At 47.5% G+C, this 20,475-nt stretch overlaps 2 protein-coding genes and 1 long non-coding RNA gene across 5 annotated transcripts; 2 read left to right on the top strand and 1 right to left on the bottom strand.

Moving 5' to 3' along the window:
* The first annotated feature begins 489 nt into the window (after positions 1-489).
* On the top strand, positions 490-17,511 carry LOC311274257 (actin-binding protein WASF3). Its single transcript, XM_084381791.1, has 12 exons — positions 490-613; positions 2,533-2,624; positions 8,502-8,641; positions 8,912-9,046; positions 10,554-10,707; positions 10,818-10,935; positions 11,054-11,098; positions 11,554-11,678; positions 11,853-12,110; positions 12,203-12,330; positions 13,570-13,788; positions 16,064-17,511. The coding sequence occupies exons 3-12, from the start codon at positions 8,509-8,511 to the stop codon at positions 16,225-16,227; spliced, it is 1,479 nt and encodes a 492-aa protein (XP_084237917.1). The 5' UTR covers positions 490-613; positions 2,533-2,624; positions 8,502-8,508; the 3' UTR covers positions 16,228-17,511.
* On the bottom strand, positions 16,235-18,101 carry LOC311274327. Its single transcript, XR_014624743.1, has 3 exons — positions 18,013-18,101; positions 17,599-17,731; positions 16,235-16,320 (listed from the first exon to the last, which is right to left on the bottom strand). It is a non-coding gene; the product is annotated as an uncharacterized lncRNA (long non-coding RNA).
* Positions 18,037-20,414, top strand: LOC311274293 (protein EOLA1). 3 transcript variants are annotated; one of them, XM_084381848.1, is made up of 3 exons: positions 18,037-18,292; positions 19,390-19,650; positions 19,723-20,414. In XM_084381848.1, the coding sequence occupies exons 2-3, from the start codon at positions 19,392-19,394 to the stop codon at positions 19,929-19,931; spliced, it is 468 nt and encodes a 155-aa protein (XP_084237974.1). In that variant the 5' UTR covers positions 18,037-18,292; positions 19,390-19,391; the 3' UTR covers positions 19,932-20,414. The 3 variants fall into 3 exon arrangements, with proteins under 3 accessions (XP_084237974.1, XP_084237973.1, XP_084237975.1); XM_084381847.1 differs by having other exon boundaries at positions 18,040-18,274; XM_084381849.1 differs by having other exon boundaries at positions 18,099-18,128.
* The last annotated feature ends 61 nt before the right edge of the window (positions 20,415-20,475 follow it).

The raw sequence follows: 20,475 nt of genomic DNA, 5'->3' as shown, positions 1-20,475 counted from the left end.
CGTGATTATTGTAGTTCAGTGTGGATCAGTCCAACACGTGATCTGTGACCGATCAATAAATCATCATCCAGTCAGAATTTATTAGTGTATCCTGGAAAGTAACAAAGCAATTTTACTCGAGTACTGAATGGAAAACAACATTGTGCTTGACTTGAGTATTTCCGTTTTATAGAGCTTTATACTTGTAATCCACTACATCTCCACAGCAGCCGACAGGAGCCGACAGGAGCCGAGCAGCCGACAGGAGCCGACAGGAGCCGACAGGAGCCGAGCAGCCGACAGGAGCCGAGCAGCCGAAAGGAGCCGACAGGAGCCGAGCAGCCGACAGGAGCCGACAGGAGCCGAAAAGCTGACAGGAGCCGAGCAGCCGACAGGAGCCGACAGGAGCCGAGCAGCCGACAGGAGCCGACAGGAGCCGAAAAGCTGACAGGAGCCGAGCAGCCGACAGGAGCCGACAGGAGCCGAGCAGCTGACAGGAGCCCCCCCCCCCTCCTGCTCCTCCTCCTCCTCTCAGCATCATTCCCGGTCAGAGGACGTGAGGATGAGCCCGCTGCCCGCCGCTCTGTGACGGAGGAGGTTGAGCAGAAAGACCCTGGACCCGGAGCAGAACCTGGTGAGTCTCATCGACCGGTGCTCGGCTCTTATCGCATTGATTCTGACGTGCTATCGACGGATCGGAGCTGTGATCGATCCTGGACCGTGACGCTCTCTGCAGCTTCACGGCGATGACGTCATCAGCGGTCAGACTGCACACAGACCCTGACGGACGTGGCTGATCAGCTGATCGATAGACCGAGTGTGTTTACGGGCCTGACCACACACACACACACACACACACACACAGTGCAGAAAAAACTGCATGACGTAATGCTACCCGACTCTGTGTGTGTGTGTGTGTGTGTGTGTGTGTGTGTGTGAAGAGCTGAATACACATCCTCACATGTGATGTAATAACGTGTGGGTCACGTGATCACAGATGAGATGATAATTTCCCATCATTCCCTCGGACATCAGCACCTGATGATCAGACAGCTGGAGCACACCTGTGTGACGTCTTAAAGGGACTGTTTCTGAAGTGTGTGTTCATCCACAGTCAGTGTGTTGTGTACAGCACAGCCTCGACGTACAGGTGTGTACAGATGTTTACAGGTGTGTAGAGATGTTTGCAGGTGTGTACAGGTGTGTACAGATGTTTACAGGTGTGTAGAGATGTTTGCAGGTGTGTACAGGTGTGTAGAGATGTTTACAGGTGTGTAGAGATGTTTACAGGTGTGTAGAGATGTTTACAGATGTGTATGGATGTGTAGAGATGTTTACAGGTGTGTAGAGATGTTTACAGGTGTGTATGGATGTTTACAGGTGTGTAGAGATGTTTACAGGTGTGTAGAGATGTTTACAGGTGTGTACAGGTGTTTACAGGTGTGTAGAGATGTTTACAGGTGTGTAGAGATGTTTACAGGTGTGCACAGGTGTTCACAGGTGTGTAGAGATGTTTAAAGGTGTGTAGAGATGTTTACAGGTGTGTAGAGATGTTTACAGGTGTGTACGGATGTTTACAGGTGTGTAGAGATGTTTACAGGTGTGTACAGGTGTTTACAGGTGTGTACAGGCGTCACAGGTGTGTACAGATGTTTACAGTTGTGTACAGATGTTTACAGGTGTGTAGAGATGTTTGCAGGTGTGTACAGGTGTGTAGAGATGTTTACAGGTGTGTAGAGATGTTTACAGGTGTGTACAGGTGTGTAGAGATGTTTACAGATGTGTATGGATGTGTAGAGATGTTTACAGGTGTGTAGAGATGTTTACAGGTGTGTATGGATGTTTACAGGTGTGTAGAGATGTTTACAGGTGTGTAGAGATGTTTACAGGTGTGCACAGGTGTTCACAGGTGTGTAGAGATGTTTAAAGGTGTGTAGAGATGTTTACAGGTGTGTAGAGATGTTTACAGGTGTGTACGGATGTTTACAGGTGTGTAGAGATGTTTACAGGTGTGTACAGGTGTTTACAGGTGTGTACAGGCGTCACAGGTGTGTACAGATGTTTACAGTTGTGTACAGATGTTTACAGGTGTGTACAGGTGTTCACGGGTGTGTACAGGTGTTTACGGGTGTGTAGAGATGTTTACAGGTGTGTACAGGTGTGTACAGGTGTTTACAGGTGTGTAGAGATGTTGACAGGTGTGTACAGGTGTGTACAGGTGCGTACAGGTGTTTACAGGTGTGTACAGGTGTTCACAGGTGTGTAGAGATGTTTACAGGTGTGTACAGGTGTGTACAGGTGCGTACAGGTGTTTACAGGTGTGTAGCTGTACAACTTCTGTATTCCTACACGTTCTGTATCAAACGTGGACGTAGTGACGCCACCTACAGGTCACTGAAGAGGCCGATGTGAAGCTCATTGCGGCAGTCCCTGACCCCGCCTCCTGGATAGGTCAGTGGGTGTGGTTACTGTGACTCAAAGTGGCCACGCCCCTCATCATGTCCACCTTTATTTTCAGCAGTGAGTTGTATCAGAACTGTTTCTGCTCTGCAGTCGGACGTCTGACTGACCTGTGGAGCCTCCGGTGGACGTCAGAGGAAGTGCAGCTCTTCAGTGTTTCACACCTGCAGACTGCTGATCAACAGGTGAGCTCAGTGTGTCTCAGACTTTACGTCACACAGCTCTGTGTTGATGCTCTGCTCAGGTTCAGGCTCATTGTTAGAACTCATCATGTTTGGACTACAACACCTGTTTTAGTGGACGTGATCACACATGGAGATGTCTCCAGGTGTGACTGGAAGCCTTGTTGGCTGAGTAACTCCACCTCCGTCTCCTCCTGACTGGTCCAAATGTCGCCCGTGGACGACTCTATGGTTTGTAACATCCTGGAGGGGGCGCTGCTGATCTGATCTGAGGACACAGAGATGGAAGTACAGCTTCAGACTTCATGTGAGGTCACGTGATGACGACTCCCAAGACCGATGGATGCTTGTGTGATCCAACACTGCGTCATGTTACCTGAACAGGAAGTGTTCGGTGCTCCTCAGACTGAAGCTCCAGCACACTGTGGGTAGTTCAGAGGGCGTGGGAGGTCAGAGTGTTCACTATAAACTAGGGCTGCTCGATTATGGAAAAAATCATAATCACAATTATTTTGGTCAATATTGAAATCACGATTATTTAAACGATTGTTTTTGAGTTTGGAAACATGATGCATATATTCAGCATTTCTCTCAAAGAAATACAGTGTACAGATGTTTACAGGTGTGTAGAGATGTTTACAGGTGTGTACGGATGTTTACAGGTGTGTACAGATGTTTACAGGTGTGTACAGATGTTCGATTATGGAAAAAATCATAATCACGATTATTTTGGTCAGTACTGACATCACCATTATTTAAAGGATTATTTTTGAGTTTGGAAACATGATGCATATATTCAGCATTTCTCTCTAAGGAATACACAAAATGTTCAAATCGAAACTAATGTACCAATATGTATCCAACTGTTCTGCAATTTCTATAAAACATTTAATGAATAAAATAAATATACTTAGAAAACCAAACAGACAAACGACAGGGTGCATATCTTTAGCTGAAAAGTATCCAATGGCAGCTGCTATTTTCTTGTGCCTGTCCGAATTTGGCGGATAAGGAGTCACATTATACAGTGTGTCTGAGATCGATGTCTGACTGCGTTGATGTCGTGGGGGTTGTGGCCTTGTCTTTGCGAGGGGGGAAATTTCACTGCGCATCTGATGCGCCTCTGGAGGTAGTATCAGAGGTAGTATCAGAGGTAGTATCAGAGACGCAGTATTGGCAAACCGAACCAGTGTGAACGGATAAGCCGGTGACGGGGAGCGAGGGCGTTGGTCTGATGGTGTTCACTGTGTGATAACTGTACAGGTCCTTCACTCCACAAAATATAGACAAATGTCCCACAAAGCAGCGTTACAGGACCAAACAACAGTAATTTGGTAAACGGTTGTGTCTTTGGCAACTTATGAGGAAAAAAATACTGCAGTTATACGTGAAGAAGCGTCTGTCCGACCGACTCTTCGTCACAATTCTGCCTGAAAAACAGCGTCTGTCCGCGGCAAAAACCTTAAACTCACCAACTGTTTGTCGTGGTGATTCAGGTGACTTTCCCCCAGAAAACAGCCTCCCTCCCCACGAGTGACAGAGTCAGACAGCGTCCTGTTGACTGATGGAGATTATGTAATTATGTAATTAAAGTAAAAAGTAACTTGAGTGAGTGTCAGTCAGCACGGCCGTGTTGAACGCTTTGGGGGAGGGACTGAATTGCGCGTCTCTTTCAGAAAGTCTCTCGGCTTACTGTACAACGAAAAACGCCAAATAAATCGTTTCAATTCGATTATATTAGTTTGAAGATCGTTTGATCCAAAAATCAAAATCACGATCAAAATTTGATTAATTGCACAGCCCTACTATAAACCTGACGGACTGCACCTTTAAACCCCTCAGGTGAGACTCGTCTGTGGAGTCACGTTGACCCGACCATCACTGGGCCCTGAGTCCTGTGTGTGTGTGTGTGTGTGTGTGTGTGTGTGTGTGTGTGTGGGTGTGTGTGTTTCTTCGTGAGCATGCTCACAGTGTGGAGGGGGACTGGTTTCCATGGTTACGACTCATTAGGCAGCAGAGCTTGAAAACGAGGTGAAAGAAAGAAGAGACAAGACATCACATGGTCACAGTAATCTGATTACTCTACACACAAACGTCAGTTACATCCTGACACCCCCCCCCCCACACACACACACGCACACGCACACGCACACACACGACCCCCACTCTGTCTCCTAGCAACAGTAACCATGTTCAGCTCTGTGGGCAGCAGAGTGTGATGTAAAGGCTGGCTGTGTTACCATGGCGATGCCCTCTGAGTGTGTGTGTGTGTGTGTGTGTGTGTGTGTGTGTGTGTTAAAGGAGTAGTCAGTCAGTTATTAATTAAGTTTAAACATTCAAACTGAACAAACACTCTGCTGAGTGAAGACACAGTGTTAGCATGCTAACCAGCTAGCCTCCTAACAGCACTGTGTAGCTCTGAGGTATACTATCTATCTCTGACAGCCTGTAGCTTCAGTTCACTACTGAGTCGAACAAGTCGACAACATAAACTCACTAAAACTAAAACAGTGTTGGTTGTCTCCACAGTCACCTCTGGTTCGGTCCAAATCAATCCTCAGTTCACAGAGTAACGTGAAAACATTATCTCCACAGTGGAGAGTACAGTGAGCAGCAGTTAGCGGGTATGGCCCTGGACATCTGGGGGCCCTAAGCAGGATACGTTTTTTGGGCCCTGCTTCTCTGTGGGTGGACAGTTTAGTACTGATAGAATCTGACAGAACCCGATACTGTGTGCAGTTAGAACCAGAGGCGATTGCTCTAAGACTGCAAGGGAAGCTCGGCTTCCCCTAAAATAAAAGAAAAAGTGGTGAAATATGTACTGCTGTGTGTACATTTCATTGACTAAATACGCGCTAGAAAGCCTTCATCTTTTGTTCAGAATCAGCTACTTATCACAGGTAACCGGTGCAACTTCCTTCTCATTCATCCCCGCAGCGCCACAGCGCTTTACACAGTCGGACGCTCAGCTTCTACTGACTTCAATGGGGAAGCGTAGAGCGGGTTGTTCCACTGCAGCGAAACTAGACGCTCATTGGATAAATGCTGGGCTTTGTCCCGCCCATCAGACGCTCAGCGTCTCTGGGGCTGTGTCCGAAATCACCCCCTAATCACTATATAGTGCACTATATAGTGACTACGCCATTTTGTAGTGGTGTCTGAATGTATAGTGATCAGGATATAGTGCACTCATTGTGTCCCACAATGCACCGCGAAATGTAGTGAACATCCGATGGTCACTAACCGAAGCAAGATATCCCATCATGCATTGCCAGAAAATTTCTTCGGGCATTTCGCTGCATATTTCAACTGTGCGACAGCAGTGACGTAATTAACGGCACCTGAGTGTCCGAAAGTGCTTTTTTCTTTCTGCCGATGAGCTCACTATATAGTCCACTATGTTGGACCCCCTATATAGTGAGTAGGGAGTAGGGAATAAGTGAGTGATTTCGGACACAGCCTGGGGGTCTATGGGGCAGTGGGCTGGCCCGGACGCTCGGCTTCTGCATGATGATTGGATGAGCTGTCTGAGGCGGAATCCTTTTTTGATTGACAGCTTAATGAGCGAATCAGTGATCTTGAAGAATAAACATCCACCGGAGCATTTTCCAAGTTTTTCATTCTGTTGTTCTGAACTGATCCGGAGACTTTACCGATCCCCAGCGATTGTGTCTTTGTTAAAAACGACTAGCGTTGTGTTTGGCGACTCTGTTCTGTCACTCTGCGGTTTCTTTCCCCAACGAGCAGCGGCAGCTGCGGAGCTTCTCCACTCACACTCACAGGCGGTCACACTTCACAGTAGCCTGGCGCAGCAGCTCCAGCTGCTGGCATTAGCAAGCTGCACATCATGGCAGATAATATGAATGTTGTTGACCGGAAAATGAAAAAAAAAAAAGAGCTTCCCCTCCTTGAAAGACCAGCAGCCGCCACTGGTTAGAACCCTGAAGCATTTAATCTCTACCTCTATCAACATGATGGGCCACGGTTCTGCTGCTGCTAACTGAACACACTCACTGAAACACCTGAAGTAAAGCTGAAAAAGTCATTTACTTATTTATTGAACAATTATTGTGAACATAAAATAATTATTTATATAATAAATGATAATAATATTATTTACCTACAAGGCGTACTGATGGAGCAGCTCTTTTTTGATCCAATCAAATCAGTTTTATTTCTACAATCTGTCCTGAGACCCTCGAGTCCAGTGAGGGTAACTTCACGTCTTTGACCCAATCATCTCTGCATCAGTGCATCAGTCATACAACAAAACAATAAACTGCTCTGCAAAAGAACAACAATACTTAATTGTGAAAAGTCATCAAGTTTTATTCTAACAGAAGTAATTTAGGCTGTTTTTATTAGTTACAAACATCAAATGAGTTGAATTTGTCCCTCGCAGTATGTAAAAGTTAATTTGCTAACCTCATCAACAATAAGAGATGTTCTGACTCGTTGCTCACACAGGTTGGACGAAGGCTAGGTTAACTTTCACTACGAAGAAGACGACAGACCGTCGGTGGCGATAGAGCCTGCTGCAGTCTACAGCTAGCTAGCTTGCAGCACCCGCACCTGCTAGCATGTTTTTATACATGTTTAATTACAATTTCTGGCTGGACGTTCATCACCTGGTCAGCACTGCATTACTTTACCTTGTTCTTGTTTATTTTCTTCCTCAACTCGAAAAAACGTTCTCTCACTGGGACCGCACCCCCCAGCCACGCCCATGCCCCCTGGCCAAAGCCACGGCCCCCGACTGCAGCCACGGCCACCACAGGTCACGTTGTGTACATCACGGTTGTTGCCAGTTTTGTATCAAGCAAGACAGACCGCCGGTCCAAACATGATGATCCTCCCTCGCCACCCTATCAACAACAAGTAGGCTACGGTTCACTGTAGATATCTGGGTTGCCAGGTCAGACGTTCAGTCAATTCAGCTTGTGATGTGTCAGTCTGGGGGCCCCCTTTGTTGTCTTATAGGGAGGGCCGGCTCTGTATGGCGCCCCCTGTTGTTGTGGAGCTACCTGTGAATTCTGGACATATTCGATAAACGACTTGAATGATAAAAACAATGATTGTGACAGCAGTTTAAAACTGTCCTGACTGAATCTGAAGACAGAAGGTGGAGGTTTCCTCGTTCACTTCAGCAGAGTCAGAGTCTAGTGGACGTCAGAGGAACTGCAGCTCTGCAGCTCCATCTTTAATCACAGTTTACTGATGATTTCTACCAGTGATAATAACGTCTGAACTCAGAGACATCAGCAGTCAAACTTCCACTTCCTCACACATCTCTGGATTTTATGCTGAAGTTTGTGTTCAACATTTCTCAGCTCTGACTGTCTTGTTGATGATGTCATCCCGTCTGTGCTGCCACCTGGATGAGACAACAAGCTTCATGTCGTCCAGCAGCTGTGATGTCAGCAGATGTCCACTCAAAGAGTTTGAGCTCACTCGTGGGTTTATGTCGAGTCTAAACCTCACTGAAAAATGTCATGAGGAAACTTTGGTTGTGAATCGTTGCTACATAAATAAAACTGACTTGAAGTCCCTGAGGGTTCAGTTGTGTCCCACTGTCCCATTGTTCAGTCCACGAGGGCTCTCTGGAGGACATTTCAGCCTTTTAATGGACACTTTCTATCAGGCTGCACTTCTGCCTGCATACCCACAGTTCATAGCGTCGGACCATTAAATGCAGGGTTACCGTGGGTTACAGCGATGATCCGGACGCTCTCATGATTCTTTATGCAACGTTTTTTATTGACAAGCGTTCATGTTCTAAGTCACGACCAAACGTGACGTTTTCTACAGAACTGATTGTCTCAGGAACGTGAGGAACATGGTGGTCTGATGGTCTCTCTCTCTCTCTCTCTGTCTCTACAGGTGAGCCATGCCGTTGGTGAAGCGGATTATTGAACCCAGATATCTGTGTCGTGGTGCTCTGCCTGATGGGGTCGCCAGTGAGCTGGAGTGTGTCACCAACAGCACGCTGGCTGCTGTCATCAAACAGCTGGGAGGACTCAGTGAGTGCTGATGTCATCACTGATGACCTCATGTTATCAACTGTCTGTTGATAACATGAGGTCTGTCCGTGCTGTCTGTTGATAACATGAGGTCTGTCCGTGCTGTCTGTTGATAACATGAGGTCTGTCTGTGCTGTCTGTTGATAACATGAGGTCTGTCTGTGCTGTCTGTTGATAACATGAGGTCTGTCCGTGCCGTCTGTTGATAACATGAGGTCTGTCCGTGCTGTCTGTTGATGACATGGTCTGTCTGTTGTTGCCGACGTGCAGGTCGTCATGCGGAGGACATCTTTAGTGAGCTTTTCACGGAGGCCAACAGTTTCTACCTGAGGATGAACAGTCTGCAGGAGAGAGTCGACCTGCTGGCAGTGAAGGTCACACAGCTGGACTCCACCGTGGAGGAAGGTGGATAAAATACATCCCTCCATCCATCTTCCATCCCTCCATCCATCTTCCATCCCTCCATCCATGGATCCAAACTCAGGCTCCATTTAACCGTCGCTCATTGAAACATCCAATAATATCTTAATTATTTTCTTGGGGCAACAACTAACCTAGAATCCAGCTCTTTGAGGTAAAAACAAAGGAGTCAGCAGCTCTCAGTCTGACACCACGGTACAACAAACCTCCCTGGTCCACCCTACAGATACAAAGAGAGGTAACCAGACCAAACGCAGGTCTCTACTGGAACAGGCCATCACTTACAAACAAAATCAGTGACAAGGCACAATCTTGGTGCTTGTCCAATCAGAAAAAGCTCTCAGTCTGATTGGACAAGCACTTATTGCACAGCACCTCATGGTTGCACAAGATACCCAGAGGGACATGGTCCTGAGGGCACAAAACCAATGCGACTGAATGACCAAACTCCAAGGACCCCTCCGGTACCCCTGCAAGACCAGAGAGGTGGTCCACTGAAATCACATCACTCCATCTGAATCAGAGCTGCTGCAGTCCAAATCATCTTTTCAGCACCTGGCTATAATCTGTCCCATGAAGGCCAAGCACTTGTTTATTAAAAATGGAAACACTGACTGCAGTTGCCGTTCAAGACAGGGCTACGATATCCAGAGCCTAGGTAAGGCTGGTGCAGGACTTGAGAGCATTCCCAGTCAAGGTTTGGTTCTCCTCACCCGTTGACTAAAGGCTCAGCCCTAACATCCACGACTCTTCTGACTGTTTGGCAGAACCGGTTTGAGACTGACTCAAACACAGTCCAGAGCCTAGGCTTTGATTTACGCTGCTGGGCTCAGATTGTCTCAGAGAGGGAAGCTGAAGACCTTGCAGACATTTGGGTTTATCACCTGTTCCAACAGACAACCAGGTGGTAACCAGTTTGACTCTGCTTCTTTGTGTGTACATTTCCTGTCTCGACATTAGTTTCCATAGTCAAGTGAAAACATGGACCCACCCCCGACTGTCAGCAGTATTGTTCAAGCAGATGTTGGGCAGCTGCTGTTTTTTGGGGGCTAAGGTCACCAGGTGCTTCTCAGAAGCTCCTTCACAGTGTCAGTTCTCCAACACATCCACCTCCGCTGGACACCCAACAGGCAGCATACCATCATGCCTGTCCCTGCGCGTGGTCAGCCTGCGTGCTGACGTGCAGCCGGCTAGATGTTTTTTTGGGGGGCTGAGGTCTGTCCAACTGGTTTGAGGCCTCTGTAAGATGACTCTCCTGTCTGTCTATAAGGTCCCTTAAATTTGATCATTTAACTGGCCTGAGGTCAACAAACTGCACACTGCATCCATGTTCAGGCTCTGTACCTGGAGAGACACAAATGATGATGTGTCTGTTTTTGTCCATGAACAACGAATCAGCACGAGTCATATTAATGGCAAAGAATTCAAAAACATGAATGTTTATTACATCCAGCGGCTCCACTGTGTGGTGACAGTCGTGTGTGGGGTGCAGTGTCTCTGCAGGATATCAACATGAGGAAGGCCTTCAGGAGCAGTACCATCCAGGACCAGCAGGTGGTGTCACGGAGCTCCATCCTCAACCCAGTGCTGGAGATGTACCAACGCTGTGACAAACCACCGCCCCTCAACATCCTCACACCCTACAGGTCAGTTTAAACTCCGCCCCTCAACATCCTCACACCCTACAGGTCAGTTTAAAAATAACAGATTACAAATAAATATGTGTGTGTGTGTGTGTGTGTGTGTGTGTGTGCAGGGACGATAAGAAGGACGGTCTGAAGTTCTACACCGACCCGTCTTACTTCTTCAGTCTGTGGAAGGAAAAGATGCTGCAGGCCACCGAGAACAAACGCAAAGAGAAGAGACGACAGAAGGTTCATCTGTCTGCCTGTCTGTCTGTCTGTCTGTCTGCCTGTCTCTCAGTATAAAGGTGTCTGTCTGTCTGTCTGCCTGTCTGTCTCTCAGCATAAAGGTGTCTCTCTGTCTGTACAGGGGCAGAAGCATGTGGAGGAGTCTTCGGGTCGGGAGGTGAAGAAGGTGACGTCTCTCTGATGTTCTCTCACAAACATCTTGTTCAGTGAATTTATTGATCCATTGTTTTATTTTTCCGTCTTCTTCTTCTTCTTCTTCTTCTTTTACTTCGTCTTCTACTTCTTCATCTTTTTCTTCTTCGTCATTTACTTCTTCCTCTTCTTCGTCTTCTTCGTCTTCTTCTTCTTCTTCTTCTACTTCGTCTTCTACGTCTTCGTCTTCGTCTTCTTCTTCTTCTTCTACTTCTACTTCTTCGTCATTTACTTCTTTCTCTTCTTCTTCTTCTACTTCGTCTCCTACGTCTTCGTCTTCTTCTTCTTCTACTTCTTCTACTTCTTCGTCATTTACTTCTTCCTCTTCTTCGTCTTCTTCTTCTACTTCTTCTTGTACTTCGTCTTCTTCTTCTTCTCCTTTGTCTTCTACTTCTTCTTCTTCTTCCTCATCTTCTTCTTCCCATGAAGGTTCGGAAAGCTCGTAACAGGCGGCAGGAGTGGAACCTGATGGCGTACGACAAGGAGCTCCGCCCAGACGCTCGAGTAACACCGTCACCTTACCACACGTCCGACGGCTCGATGTCACCTGACAGGTGAGTACACCTGCACACTGATACCCAGAAACGTGACATCTCACCTTCTGTTCCTCTTCGTCTGAGATGATCCTGGAGTCAAAATGTTTTTAACACTAACCCAATCAGAGGGCTGACATGAATGTAAACATCAATCAGCTGTGATGACGACACTTCCTGTCCGTGTCCCTCCAGGTCGGGGATGTCAGACGACCCCACCAGCTCCCACCACCATGACGCCCAGGGGCATGATGGGAAGGATCATGTGGCCATGGCAACAGGAAGTGGTCAGACTCAGTCATTGGACCGAGCGCTCCGACCCGCCTCCACTGCGGTTGCCACCGCAACCACCCGACAACACTCGCTGGGTCGCAACCAGCCGCATCATCACCACCACTCACCAATGGCAGGCTTGGCCAATCAGAACGGAGCACGGACCAACGAGGAGGCCAAGTACACATGCACACACACACACACACACACACACACACACAGGGTCTCATCGCCTGACTTATGTTTGACCTTTGACCTCCATCTCTCCTCAGTGACCATCAGATCCCTCCAGCCCCCCCGCCGCCCCCTCCTCTCATGCCGTCAGCATTCCCCAACAGCTCCACCCACAGCGCTGCCATGGCAACGCCACTGCACCCTGCAGCAGCCCCTGGTAACCAAGGTAACGGACATTTGCCTAAGTTACTTTGTGTTACCACAGTCGAGGTGTGTACATGCAGACACCTCATTGGTCGCTGCTGTTGGTTGGAACGATGCGTCAGCACGGCCGCCATACTGGAGCAGCTTCCTGTCTGATGAGTCTCGGAGGCAGCGGGTCGATCAGAACTCGTCACATTATCAAACTATTGTAACTTTGAAGAATAAAAAGTTCAAGCAGTTTGTTCAATGAGACAGAACATCAGACACATTATGCAGTATATGTGTGTACTGAAGTAATAACATGGAAGAGTTTCATGTAAATAAATATCTGTTGAGTCGATCAATCACCAGATGAGGTGACACACTGATGAAGGCGCTGTCATTTGCTGTAATACCAAAGATGTACACTAGGTGTCGGTGGCGACTTTCACGGAAAATATCACAAGCGGTGCACAGGTAGTGACGCGCTCACCCAGCAGTGATTGGTCGGCAGAGAGAGGAGGTGCTCTGTTAGCTGGTGTGATGTCAGACAGTGAGTAAGGGTTCTGTGGGCCAATCAATCAAGAGGCGTGTCCCTCAGAGGGTCAGGAGCTGCAGCTGTGGGGAGAACAAGTGAAAAGAAGTATGGTGCTGTTCAGTGAACTAACATCTCGTCTCCATGTCCCATTTATTATTTTCTTATTAAACAGATTTAGTTAGGAGAACCCTCCAGAAGACACTTGGTAACATTAGTGGCAGCAGTGTTTCTTTTCTTTAACGTTGTTTTATACAGATGAGGCTGAACAAAGCTGAGTTCAGTGCTGAGACGAGGACCTGGCACAGGGACATGTGTCGGTGGTGACAGGAGATAGTTTCCTCTGCAGGGTGACACAGCTGGAGATTCAAACAACAACGCCATCGTCCATCACGATGTTTCACTGTAGACATCGTCATACGCAGATTCAGCAGACATCTCTCAACACTAGCATGTACATAACATTAATTCACAGAAACCATTTATCAGTGTTATAGTTACTGCCTTCCCCGTCACATGGTGTTGTTATGGAGGCGTGGCACAGCTGCCAACTGACAGCTGACTGACAAGCGACACTTGATCTCTGCGAAGCAGTGAGGTCCAAAAGTACACCTGTAACTGTTGCTTCAGGAAACCTTGCAGATTGCCTCTGTAACTACATGTTTGTCAGTTTACTGTTTCGATGTCTCTGTCATGTGTGTTCCTGCTCACTGATGAAAACACCATCTATAATTTATCTGTCTCTAGGTGGCGCTGCTGTTCTCTCGCGCCCCTACAGCCCATCACCTCCTCCGCCTCCACCTGCTAACTATGTCCCCTCCCCCTCCCGGCCCGGAGGCCAGGTGCTGTCCTCGGCTGTTGCCGCACCTCCACTGCCCCCGGCGACAGACGGCAGGAAGCCGCCCAGTGGGCCAAATGTGCCGATTAACGACGCCCGCAGCGACCTGCTGGCCGCCATACGCAGAGGTCAGCTGATACACTGTGTTTATGGAGTTATGTAATGTCAGTACACCTAGAACTCACAGAACCAGAGTTACACACTGTCTGAGGTCATCTAGAACTCACAGAACCAGAGTTACACACTGTCTGAGGTCATCTAGAACTCACAGAACCAGAGTTACACACCGTCTGAGGTCATCTAGAACTCGCTCACAGAACCAGAGTTACACACTGTCTGAGGTCATCTAGAACTCACAGAGCCAGAGTTACACATTGTCTCTGAGGTCATCTAGAACTCACTCACAGAACCAGAGTTACACACTGTCTGAGGTCATCTAGAACTCACAGAACCAGAGTTACACACTGTCTGAGGTCATCTAGAACTCACAGAACCAGAGTTACACACTGTCTGAGGTCATCTAGAACTCACAGAGCCAGAGTTACACACTGTCTATGAGGTCATCTAGAACTCACTCACAGAACCAGAGTTACACACTGTCTGAGGTCATCTAGAACTCACAGAACCAGAGTTACACACTGTCTGAGGTCATCTAGAACTCACTCACAGAACCAGAGTTACACACTGTCTGAGGTCATCTAGAACTCACAGAACCAGAGTTACACACTGTCTGAGGTCATCTAGAACTCGCTCACAGAACCAGAGTTACACACTGTTTCTGAGGTCATCTAGAACTCACAGAACCAGAGTTACACACTGTCTCTGAGGTCATCTAGAACTCACAGAACCAGAGTAACACACCGTCTGAGGTCATCTAGAACTCACTCACAGAACCAGAGTTACACACTGTCTGAGGTCATCTAGAACTCGCTCACAGAACCAGAGTTACACACTGTCTGAGGTCATCTAGAACTCGCTCACAGAACCAGAGTTACACACTGTCTGAGGTCATCTAGAACTCACTCACAGAACCAGAGTTACACACTGTCTGAGGTCATCTAGAACTCACAGAACCAGAGTTACACACCGTCTCTGAGGTCATCTAGAACTCACTCACAGAACCAGAGTTACACACTGTCTGAGGTCATCTAGAACTCGCTCACAGAACCAGAGTTACACACTGTCTGAGGTCATCTAGAACTCGCTCACAGAACCAGAGTTACACACTGTCTGAGGTCATCTAGAACTCACTCACAGAACCAGAGTTACACACTGTCTGAGGTCATCTAGAACTCACAGAACCAGAGTTACACACCGTCTCTGAGGTCATCTAGAACTCACTCACAGAACCAGAGTTACACACTGTCTCTGAGGTCATCTAGAACTCGCTCACAGAACCAGAGTTACACACTGTCTGAGGTCATCTAGAACTCGCTCACAGAACCAGAGTTACACACTGTCTCTGAGGTCATCTAGAACTCACTCACAGAACCAGAGTTACACACTGTCTGAGGTCATCTAGAACTCACAGAACCAGAGTTACACACTGTCTGAGGTCATCTAGAACTCACTCACAGAACCAGAGTTACACACTGTTTCTGAGGTCACCTAGAACTCACAGAACCAGAGTTACACACTGTCTCTGAGGTCATCTAGAACTCACTCACAGAACCAGAGTTACACACTGTCTGAGGTCATCTAGAACTCACAGAACCAGAGTTACACACTGTCTGAGGTCATCTAGAACTCACAGAACCAGAGTTACACACTGTCTGAGGTCATCTAGAACTCACTCACAGAACCAGAGTTACACACTGTCTGAGGTCATCTAGAACTCGCTCACAGAACCAGAGTTACACACTGTCTCTGAGGTCATCTAGAACTCACTCACAGAACCAGAGTTACACACTGTTTCTGAGGTCATCTAGAACTCACAGAACCAGAGTTACACACTGTCTCTGAGGTCATCTAGAACTCACAGAACCAGAGTAACACACCGTCTGAGGTCATCTAGAACTCGCTCACAGAACCAGAGTTACACACTGTCTGAGGTCATCTAGAACTCACAGAACCAGAGTTACACACCGTCTGAGGTCATCTAGAACTCGCTCACAGAACCAGAGTTACACACTGTCTGAGGTCATCTAGAACTCACTCACAGAACCAGAGTTACACACTGTCTGAGGTCATCTAGAACTCACAGAACCAGAGTTACACACCGTCTCTGAGGTCATCTAGAACTCACTCACAGAACCAGAGTTACACACTGTCTCTGAGGTCATCTAGAACTCACAGAACCAGAGTTACACACTGTCTCTGAGGTCATCTAGAACTCACAGAACCAGACTTATGTGCTATCCCTTAGTCTAACCTGTCGGGGTTCTGGTTCCTCCTGGTATGCAGGGATCCAGCTGAGGAAGGTTCAGGAGCAGCGAGAGCAAGAGGAGGCCAAGAAACGAGAGCCAGCAGGAAATGATGTCGCCACCATCCTGTCGCGTCGCATTGCGGTGGAGTACAGCGAATCAGAGGACGAGTCTGAACCTGAGGACCAGGAGTGGTCTGACTGAGGACATATGGAGACAGAATCCAGATCCGTCCTGACAGAACCCTGGAAAAGGACATAGAGTGACTGGAGTCCGTTCTGCCGGGACGATCAGCTGCTGAAAGACAACAAAAGAAAAATGTTTAGATAACGGGAAACTCACTGATTATGTTACTTTATTATTTTATCGTGATTATTAAATGTTACACCGATGGTGAACGTGTCACCTGCCGTAGGCGCCTCGCTCACAGCGATGGCGAACGCGTCACCTGCTGTCGGCGCCTCGCTCACAGCGATGGCGAACGCGTCACCTGCTGTCGGCGCCTCGCTCACAGCGATGGCGAACGCGTCACCTGCTGTCGGCGCCTCGCTCACGCCGATGGTGAACGTGTCAGGGATTACCAAAGACTGATCAGTGATCAGTGATCAATGGGTCGTCCAGCAGGTGGCGCTCAGTCTGCTGTTTCACTTCCTGTTGTTGATCAAAACGTTTGATCTCATTCTCAGTTTGGTGTTTTATTGATTTGCTGTTTCGACTGAAAAACTGCACTTTGTCTTAAAAAAGAAAAATATTTAAACACATTATTGATTTGACTTTAAATACTTTTTATTATATTTGAGTTTTTCTGAGTTTGTTTATTTTGTATCTTTTATAATTTCAGGTGTTTGTTTGTTTGTTTGTTTGTTTGTTTCAGTGACTTGTACATATTTTGTTTCCTCCTCCTGATCCCGCTGCTGGTTTCAGCACCTGATCATTAGTTGCTATGGTAACCAGAGATGCTCGTTACTGATCTAATTGGATTTTTTCCTTCATGTTTTTGAGTTTGAAGAGAAAGACAGAAGACGGTCTGAGACATGTCTCTTCATTAATTATTGATGAAAGCATGTGACGTGAGCCTCGGTGCAGATAAATATTGATCATTGATCTGAAGTGATGACATCAGCGCCCTCTCTAACCGTTTCATCCATTGTTGTGATGTCATCGCTACCACTGCTGATGTAAACAATGTGGCAGAGAAAAAAAGGGGCGTGTACTTCCTGTCCTGTACCATCTGTGATTGATCGTAGAGATTTGTTGATTTATTGATTATTGATCTTAGCTGTGTGTTCTCGGCTCTGTGATTTGCATGTTGGTGGTAAAATAACAAGCGACTGTGAAATATTCTGTCTTCAAAAGAGAAAACTTTATTGACACAAACGAGCTGTCGGCCATGTTGTTTTGTCTCATTTAGTGACATCCGCTGATGTTTAGTTGATTATTTTTAAATGACTATGTATTGATTAAACAGTTCGTACACATTGATCTTCATTTGAATGAATAAATTGTATTATTTGAAACTTTGGATGAAATAGAACTGTCAGTAGTGACAGCAGGTCAGAGCAGCGACTTCCTCACCGTCATTTGAGTTTGAGGGTCCGGTCCGGTCCGGTCCGGTCCTGTGGAGTCCACTGGAGTTATCTTGGGTCCGATCCAGCCTCACCACGGAGCCACAACAGACCCGTAAAAACCTGAGCTGAGGAAACAAACACTGAAACAAATATTTAGTCCTGAAGGAAAATAAAACGCAGATGTTGAAAGTTATTTTATCATATTTGGATGTTTTTCAGCGACAATCTTCTGATTTTTCCTTCATGTCGGGGTTTTTCACCAGTTCATCATCCAGAACCATCCAGAACCTGAGCTCAGCCTCGGTCTGTTTAAATGTCACTAACAAAATAAATCATTCAATCTTTCATTATAAAACATTTAATAAAACATGAGGTCACTCAGGTGAACGATCACCATAGTAACCAGGGTAACTAACCTCACCTGTGGAGGGCAGCAGAGCCGCGGACATGTGCGATTCAAACCGAAGAAGAAGAAGAGCAGGAAACCAGTGTCGGAGCAGCGGAGCCCTGGTCCTCCTGGTCCTCCCTGGTCCTCCTGTGAGTCCCGGTCCTCCCGGTACTCCTGGTCCTCCCGGTCCTCCCTGGTCCTCCTGTGAGTCCCGGTCCTCCTGGTCCTCCCGGTCCTCCTGTGTGTCCCGGTCCTCCTGTGAGTCCCGGTCCTCCCGGTCCTCCCTGGTCCTCCTGTGAGTCCCGGTCCTCCTGTGAGCTTTAATTGAAACCACTAACGACACTTACACCGTCACACTTGGATCAGACTGAAGCTCCGCTCTGCACCAAACTCCGTTTAAAAAAGGCTAAATTATTGCGTCGGTGCTCATCCAGCCGAAGGTTTCTGCGGGTCCAGTCGGAACTGAACACGAGCCCACTCGGTAACTGTGATGTGTACATCAGATTTATTACCCGTTAGGGTTTATATTATTTTAAAAAAATAATATAAATGACATTTTTAACTAGGGATCCGATCCGGATCCGATACTGAGCCCGAACTTATATTCTCCTAGATAATACAGCCGCATTAAGAAGAACTCACCTGCATCCAAGCTGTTCTTAATACGGTTATTATTCTGTTGGAACAAAGTGAATACTCGGCTCTTTCTTATTCTGCATATCCTGTTACGACATTTGTTTATTTGTTTTGTTACAAAAACAACCAGGTAAACAAAGTGAGTAACTAAACCCTGACCTCCACCACGGAGATGGGCTGGTGACCCAGAGCGGTGAGTTCAGTGACCTCTGTAATATTTGTGTCCATGTCTCTGTCTCCAGGACATTTCTCTTCCTTTAGAAAGTATCCGAGTGTTTGTCGCTCTGTGTCTTTGCCTGTATTGCTCGAGTGAACTTGTTTTCCTCTGAGCGTTTGTTTTTATGTCACGTATCAAACTTGTAGTATTAACTGCAGCTCTTCTGTTACCAGCTCGTGAAGCGGTCGTATTTCAGATGTTACACGTCGTTGGACTGCTTCACTTTCTTAGTTAAAACATTTCCACCCTGCAGACATTTTATCCACAGGGCCGCCAGAGTAACGTTACGTTACATCTGCGTTCTGACACAAATTGCGCTCTGTTGACGACAGCTGACGTAAAAATCATCAGGCTTGGGTTCATGTTCAAAACTGCCGATCCCGATCATTGAAGCAATGCCCAGATCGGCCCCGATCGCGATCCCGAAGATCGGTTCAGGACATCCCTATTTTTAACTAATAATTCACAAGACAACGTTAATAAACTGTAAAACATGGAGACAACGTTAATAAAACATGGAGACAACGTTAATAATCAACAAAACGTTTGTTGTGCAGACATGTCGGTGCAGGTATGGTGCCTGTCGTTTCGACAGCCGTATGCCGGTCTGGTTCTGGATGGGGTGAAGACGGTGGAGAGCCGCTGGAGGCCCTTGTTGGCCCCGCTGGAGAACCAGACCCTGGCAGTCCACATCGCCTGGCGGGACTGGGAGAGGGAGGAGTGGCGGGCGGTGCTGAGCGGCCCGCTGGGGATGAACCAGGCTCAGATCCGAGCGCTCCTGGAGTCCGGAGAGAGGTTTGGCCGAGGCGTGGTGGCAGGTAGGAAACGATGTCTGTTTTCCGATAGTGCCCGAGGTGTACTTGAAGGCATCACCTGCGTCTCTCTTTCAGGATTGGTGGATGTGGGAGGGACCTGGCTGTGCCCCACCTCCCTGCAGGGGGAGGAGCTGCAGCACCTGGAGCAGTCAGCCGTTCTGATTGGCCTGCAGGAGAAGCACCTGACTCACCTTTCAAAGCCTCGCTGGCTGAAGGAGCCGCTGAGTGTCCGAGGAGGTCGCGACCTCTGGACCGTGGAGATCCCCTTCGAGCTGTTACCATGACGATGGATGCAAACGACCTCCCACACAGGAGGTCGACTGGCAGCTAACACACTGAACCCCATCCCCTTTGAACTCGTCATCACGTTTTACTTCCTGATGACGACTCGACTCCCCTCACCTGTTCCAATCCGTCCAGTCAGCTGCTGCGACATTCAGGGACTCATACAAGCATCTGTTGGCCGCAGGCGTCCATGTTGTCCAGAGCAGATGCACCAGGATGCGTTAAGATGGAAAGACGGGGACCCGACCCAGAACTGTGTGACCCTCTGAACCTCACACGGTAAAAGTTAGCGTGCTAACAACCACATGAAGGTGAATGGTTGTTTCTTCTTCATGTCTGCTGAATGGACCATCGTCGTCATCATCGACCGACCACACACACACACACACACACACACACACACACACACACACACACACACACACATCCTGAGTCAGTTCAAAATCTGTTTTTGTTTTGTAAATAAAGTTTTTTCAGTTCAGTTTGTTCTGTTTTTTTAATTCCTCAGTGAGTCCATCAACACGTGGACTGTCGCTGCTCTCA

Source organism: Pagrus pagrus (genome assembly GCF_965226575.1).
Source record: "Pagrus pagrus genome assembly, chromosome: 2".
NCBI classification, from domain to species: Eukaryota; Metazoa; Chordata; class Actinopteri; order Spariformes; family Sparidae; genus Pagrus; species Pagrus pagrus.
The sequence above is the reverse complement of the archived record's forward strand: the minus strand, read 5'-3'. Positions and strand labels throughout refer to the sequence as shown.

Excerpts from the sequence above, each read along its gene's own strand:
- LOC311274257 (XM_084381791.1), top strand. The coding sequence starts at position 8,509 with ATGCCGTTGGTGAAGCGGATTATTGAACCCAGATATCTGTGTCGTGGT. Across the intron at positions 11,099-11,553 it reads CGGGTCGGGAGGTGAAGAAG|GTTCGGAAAGCTCGTAACAG; the intron begins GTGACGTCTCTC and ends CTTCCCATGAAG. Across the intron at positions 12,331-13,569 it reads AGCAGCCCCTGGTAACCAAG|GTGGCGCTGCTGTTCTCTCG; the intron begins GTAACGGACATT and ends ATCTGTCTCTAG.
- LOC311274293 (XM_084381848.1), top strand. The coding sequence starts at position 19,392 with ATGTCGGTGCAGGTATGGTGCCTGTCGTTTCGACAGCCGTATGCCGGT. Across the intron at positions 19,651-19,722 it reads TGGCCGAGGCGTGGTGGCAG|GATTGGTGGATGTGGGAGGG; the intron begins GTAGGAAACGAT and ends TCTCTCTTTCAG.